Raw genomic sequence first — 6805 nt, 5'->3', positions numbered from 1 at the left:
GGGCTTCTATCAAGATGCGACTTGTGCAATCTAATAGCACTCCCCTTTTTGACTGACGTGTCTATCTCATGGGTAGTTTTTACACTCATTTTGAGACCTATCTCTTTGGGCAATATCGACCCTTTGTATAGCAAAGTACAACATTTCTCTTCACTATTTATGACAACCTCTTGTAAGACATTTCATGGCGGTTGTGATTTCCCAAAGTACTGCTACACTCATATTGTTCTTTTCTAGAGACATCAACAAACCTCTCCATTGTCAACCTCACATCAATGGCTTTTGACATTTTCTTCAACATCAAGCGTTGAGACAAGTTGTTGTATTCAATACTCTTCCTACTCCACCTTGATGTAGGGCGTATTTGTATGGCTAGTGTCTCATTGGTCGACCACCCATTGCATGGCATTAGGTTGCATCTTTGTTCGATCGCAATCGTTTGGGTCTTCTTATCATGTGCCCACTTTGTCCTTTTTATTTAGGGTGCCCCTATTTATTTCGTGTAGAGTTGTTGAGTGATTTGTCCTACCTCCTCCTCTAAAGCCTACATAGGTAGGGACATATAGGAGATCTGGGGAGAAATTTTCATTTTACGAATCGAATGTTAGTACTCTGTTGATGATATTAGTTGTGGGGGGTTTGACCAACCTCCTCTCACATTTGTAGCATCTTTCTCTCTTCCTCACGTCTCTATCTAAATATGGGTGGGTCGAGTTTTGATGACCCATGGACAACGCCTTCGATCCTTGTAGAGGATGAGAAGTTAGAGTGATTTAAAGACTTGGGATGATACTACACATGTAGTTGTGCATGAAGGGCATGCACAATTGTCTACTATACATGGAAAGAAACAATTTGTTGATGTACTCCACATCCCAAGAAACTTGGTTTTTGTTTGGCAGATCGTCCAGCCAAGTTTACAATGTGCTCTTAAGTTCTAATGGTTGGGGCATGGAGGAATAATACGAGTAAGGAAAATTAAGGTGAATACAATAAATTTACTGTGAATCTTGTGAGTTCAAAAAACTGATTTTCACTTGCTGAAGATGTAAGGAAAATTTAATGTGCAAGATAAGTATGGCAAATTCATTGTGAATCTTGTGAGTTCAAATAACTGATTTTCACTTACTCAACATGTAAGCAGATGTGTTATTGAGCTGGTGCAGATGTATAAGGTCTTTAAAGATTAACACAAGAAAGCTGTGGTTGAACTCTTCACTAAAATGTAAGCTGACAAAGTTTATGCAATGCATTATGACGATTAAAAAAAGAGTACAACTCGAATAAGATTAGTCATTTCTTTTGCAACATTAATAATTTTAATTTCAATGCAAGTATATACCATATCACAATGGTGTCAACAGAAACATGCCTCATTATATTAGATTGAATCATTAAATCATGCCTCTCTTGCCAGATCTGACTTACCACTCTTGGATCTATTGTAAACCTAGACAGGTTTATTAAAGAGAAATTTTAAGGGCTAAAAAATGCGTGCACATGAGTGGCTTTCTCACAAAAGAGATACAAATGTAATAAGTCTACTAGGTTGAGGTGACTTGATCTTCTATTTCATGAGTTGCAAAGTTGGTAAAGTATGATGTTAGGAGTTGTATGAAGGAGAATATGGGCTTTACACAGCAATTCAATATATAGTACAAGAGATATAATGCCTTCCCAATGCATAACACACAAAAAGTAAATTCCACCATGAGTGTCTAGGGTTGAAGATCAAAATTTGATTTTGGATTTGTTAGAAATTATGCTTTGTACTCATCTCAAATTCACATCGAAAAATGGTTTACTAGGGGAGAATCATTTATCATGACTGATCGAATGTTCGATTCTTACATTCCAAAGCCTTCATTATTTATTGGTTTGATCAAAGGCATCTGATGTCTTGAATAATTGCAAAAGGCAAGAATGTGAGTGTGTTGCAAGTGTATCCCCTCACATATTTATAGAACAAGCCCTTTGCAAAAAGTCATTTGAATTACAAAATGAACTAATACCAGCAGCATGTATCACTTCCGAAGGGCCGAAAAAAACTTCAAAGATACTTTTTTCTAAATTAAACCTATACATCTCGAAAAAATGAATCGAAATCCTGATTGTTTGCTTGATTTTCCTCTTTCTGCAAGTATCGTGCCCAATAGGCAATCTAGGTAGTAAAATGTACAAAGGGCAACTACATACAAAGAAAGTTGTTTGCCTTGAGAGCGATCGCATGCCATTGCTTTCAACCCTACTTACTTTTTAATTCATTGCTGTGTCGAATGCAAAAGCTATGGAGCCACACTTTGTTAACAATGCACTGAAAAAAAACAGAAAAACACATGACGATGAGAGGTAGTGCCAACTTGGAGGCACCCATTTCTCGTAAACATCCACTCACTCTTTGCGCCTTTGAGCTCTGCAGAAAACAAACCCAAAACAAGTACTGGAGGAAAATCCGTCCTAACTTGGAGGCACCCATTTCTCATAAACATCCACTTGTTCTTTGCGCCTTTGAACTCTGCAGACACCACATATTAAAAATAACCCCCAACTTCACAGATAAAAGAAATCTAATAAAACATCATTTTGACAGCATACCCAGGATCTTTATGCCCGCCTTTTCCACTTCCTTGGTCATTTTCACCAATACCTCTGTCATCAAACAGCAGACATTTATTTGTGCTGCCATGCACATGACTGCACTCATACCTAGTTGAATCTAGAAAAGGCCCAAATTGTCCCCTTGGAAATAACATGCCATTACCTACCTTCGACCCCTTCATAAATATCAGAATTTGCTGAGACAAAACCACACGCACCAGACACACAAATAAGTGACACATTTAGAGGTTGGACTTCACTATGAGACAAAGCTGACTCGGAGGCGGTCCCACATATGACCAAAGTAAACTAACATGGAAAGCATTAAGATCTTCCAATTAAGCAGTAGCTCTAATCAGAATGTAACAACGTTCACTTGGTCAATTATCTTAAACGGAAGTTTTACCACCTTCCCCTTATTAGTTGTTTGTTTTTATCGTCTCGCCTTCTCAAACTTGAATAAGATCAATTGACTAACTGTCAAATCTAAATTCCTTTTGTGCTTGTCCACTGTAATATTACTCTCTTGACTTGCCCATAGGCAATGTCCATATCTTAGACAAACTCATCTGTTGCAAAAATCTTATCCTTAGTTAAAAGGATTGGGGGAAGCAACGGTTTACCATAAAGAATCTCAAAAGGACCTTTCCCCGCAGAGGAACGTACGGTATTGTTATGCGAGTGTTCCACAATAGGCAAATACTTTTCCTAGGCAGACTACCTGTCCGACACATAGGATTTATCAAACAAGGCACGCCCAAAATTTCCTGTCATGCGAGGATCTCGATCACTCACAATAGACTTGGACATTCCATGATGCTTGAAAATCTGTGTTAGAAACCCCTTAGCCATATGATCTGCTTTGATTCTTTTCTTGACTGGAATAAAGTGAGCTTGCTTACTAATCTCTCCATCATGGTCAAAATTGCATCATTTCTAGTCTAAGTCTTAGGGAGGTCCATAATAAAATCCATGGCAATACTCTCCGAGGGTTGATCAAACACGCACAAAGGTTGGAGTAACCCATGCGTCTTGTGCCGATCGTACTTTACTTTTTGGCAAACCAAGCATTCCTTGACATACCGATCAATGTCTGCTTTTAGGCTTAGCCAAAAGAAATAGTGTTCCAATGCTAAGGTCGTAGGGAGATACCCCAGTGACCTGACCTGCATATGGCGAAGCATGTGCTTCATCTATGATTCTCTTCCTCAATGGTGCCGCCACGCAAATTGCTTGGTGGTGGTGGAGTTAACCATCCCAAATGAAATAGGGATATTCATTCTCTTCGTTCTGTAGCTTTCTCCAAATGAAAAGAAGTCAGGGTCGTCTCAGTACAAATCAAGAAATGTTTTCAATTCTTGGTGATAGGCAAAAGTGATTGCATTCACACTTGCCGTCTAGACAGTGCCTCTACAACCATTATGAAGGATCTAGAAAAAAAACATGAAGACGAAGTTTGCCCATTTCATCTGCTTCTTAGACGATTTCCGTTGTGTAAGGAAATTCCGCACACAGATGATCCGTTTTGATCACAAAATCCGCTCCTAGAAGATAATGCTTCCAATAGTCAACGCGTGAATCATGTCTCTGTCTCTTCCCCATCATACTCTCCTGATTATACTACCTATACTTCTCATACATTATCTAAACCCTCTTCTAAGAGGAAAGCGCCTGCTACTTATTTAAATAACACTAAAGAGAAGCCCAAGTTCAAGAAGGACAACCGCAAGGGTCACCGCAGATGCGAGTTTTCGAATCCAGTGACAAGGACGTCAAGTTTGACATTTACAGTGGACAAAGAGATATCTCCAAGGCACTGTCTTTTATCCGACAGCTTAAATTGCTTTTGGAGATCAAAACTTCCCGGAAAAATCCAAGTTGCGTCATGTTGGGATGTGTCTCAAGGAGACAGCAAGCAATTGGTGGTTGACAAAGATTCTAGAAAGCCACAACATGAACTTGCTTCAAAGCTGAATTTTATGAACAATTCCTTCCCTCCGACTCTGAGAAGGATATCCTGAAGGAATGGGACTAGCTCGCCAAGAAGGAACATGAGAAAGTCACGACCTATATTGACAAGTATTGGTCAATTGAAAGTCACCCCTTTCATTAAGATTTCTGACAAGGAAAAGATGCAAAAGTTTGAAGCAAGCCTACAACCACAGCTTCGAAAGAGCATGAAGGTGTATCCTCACGATACCCTTCAGAGGATGATGGAGTCAACAATCAGTACTAAAGACCTACAGTCTACTGAAACTCTCAAAAGGATAGAACAAAGCACTTACCGTGCAAGACAAAGAGTGGTATATGATGATCATGGAAACCAAGGCAGAAAGCGTCCCCTTCGGGACCTTGATTAGTCTAAGAAGCTAGAGGGCACCAGTAAGGGGCTAAAATCTCTCTCGCTTGTCCAAGTACAAACCGTCAATGAAGAAGGAAGATGTTCTACTGTGGAGAGAAAGGACATATGAAGCCTGACTGCCTTGCTCGGCAGCAACGACAGGAACAAACATCTACGAGGAAGGAGCAAGCGAAGAAGGAACCCGCTCCACCAAGCTCAAATTCTATTTGTGATGTACAAGGGAATACGGAACCGGGGAAAGGGAAGCGTTAGCTTCTCAAAGGCTGGGGATCTTTGAACAACCAGTAAGTATTGATCCTCTATAATCCGGGATCTATAGACAACTTCATCTCTACTGATATTGCAGAGCGCTTGAGCCTCACACCTAGGTACTCCAATCACATCGAGATCTGCATTTGGAGGGTTGACTACCAATGCAACTCCTGTGCATAGATAGCTTAATCTTCGGATTGGCAAGCACAAGGGCCAAGAACCATTTTTTATGGCATTCATCGAAGGTTGTGACATTATCTTGGGTATGCCATGGCACTTTCCAGATCCAACCGGTCCCAGATTATGTGGAAAAGGCCCTCACCTTTGAATTTGAGGGCAAGAAAGTTAAAATTTTTAGTGACGCTTGAGATTGGCTATTCCCTATTGTAAGCCATATCTCTATCAAAAGGAAATAAAGAAGTGTGTTTTTGCATACTTGATTTTTGCATGAGAGACATATAAGTCTAAAAGAGAGATCGCTTTTGAGTCTTGATATAAAGGGTTTTCAATTCTTTGAGAGGTACAAGGACTCTTTCCCTCATAAGCTACCGTCGGAGCGTTTGGAAGATCATCACATTAATCCCATATCAGGTAGCTCTTCTCCTGACCAACCCCCCCTATAGGGTAAGTCTTGCTTAGCAAGAGTAAATTTTGAAACAAGTTAACGAGCTTCTAGAGAAATGTCTAGTATGGCCAAGTACTTTGCCTTACTACTCTCCAGTTCTAATGGAGTTTGGTACAAAAGAAAGATGGCACGTTCCGAATGTGCACAGATTATCAATCTCCAAACAAGATCACAATCAAGAATCAAGAATCGCTTTTTGATTCCTTGGATTGATGACATTCTCGATAAGTTACACGGTGCAAGCATCTTTAGTCGCATAAACTTAAAGAGTGGGTATCACCAGATACGCATAGCCCTTGCAGATGTCCATAAGACTGCTTTCGGCATCACTTTTGGACTTTATGAATTTTTGGGCATGCCTTTCGGCTTAATCAATACTCCTGCCACAGTCGGTCGAATGATGTGATGTGACGAGGCTATGGTGGGTGCCACCTGCTGCAAGCCATGGCGAGAGAGACGGTAGAAGCAGAGAAAACGAGAACGAGCGAGAGAGGAGAGAGAGCAGATACCACGCAGTAAAAAAGCACGCTTGTGTTATTTTCTTTGTAAAAAACCTTACATATATAGGAAATTTTCCATGCATAATCAACTTTTAACTAAGTTTGCCTGCATACTTCAAAAGGGAGTTTCCCACGGGCTGACACCAACAATCGAACGAGGGCTTGAACCCAACGATCCCCCCCTCAAGCCCGAACTAGACAGACCCTCTCGTGATACCTCGAGTTTTTGGTGTACTCGTCAACCGTGTGTGTTTTAGGTTCTCTCAAAACCAAGGATTTCTGGTGTATCCATAACCTGGTGCTATGATAGTAAAGCCCCCCTTGAACACATAAGCCCTCCTTGAACAGATAGGGTGTAGGTCAAAAAATTAGCTACCAATTAATGGAGTTTTTGGTTCACTTCCAAACCTTGGGTTTAAGGTGTACCCAATAACCTCATGAGAAGCGGGACAAAAATGGGCTGAGAAC

The 6805-nt window shown here is 40.5% G+C and overlaps 1 protein-coding gene across 1 annotated transcript in view; it reads right to left on the bottom strand.

Annotated features, from left to right (window-relative positions):
• Window positions 1-1932: 1932 nt before the first annotated feature.
• Window positions 1933-6805, bottom strand: part of LOC147456785 (NADH:ubiquinone oxidoreductase, 17.2kDa subunit) — a 107536-nt gene continuing 102663 nt past the window's right edge. The window contains 4 exon segments of the mRNA XM_086513450.1: window positions 1933-2334; window positions 2336-2413; window positions 2473-2515; window positions 2596-2649. Of these exon segments, the coding sequence (XP_086369576.1) occupies window positions 2257-2334; window positions 2336-2413; window positions 2473-2515; window positions 2596-2649 (253 nt within the window). The 3' untranslated portion in view covers window positions 1933-2256.

Source organism: Adiantum capillus-veneris, chromosome 5 (genome assembly GCF_014529385.1).
Source record: "Adiantum capillus-veneris isolate H3 chromosome 5, ASM1452938v2, whole genome shotgun sequence".
Taxonomy (NCBI): Eukaryota; Viridiplantae; Streptophyta; class Polypodiopsida; order Polypodiales; family Pteridaceae; genus Adiantum; species Adiantum capillus-veneris.
This window is presented reverse-complemented; position numbering and strand designations above follow the sequence as displayed.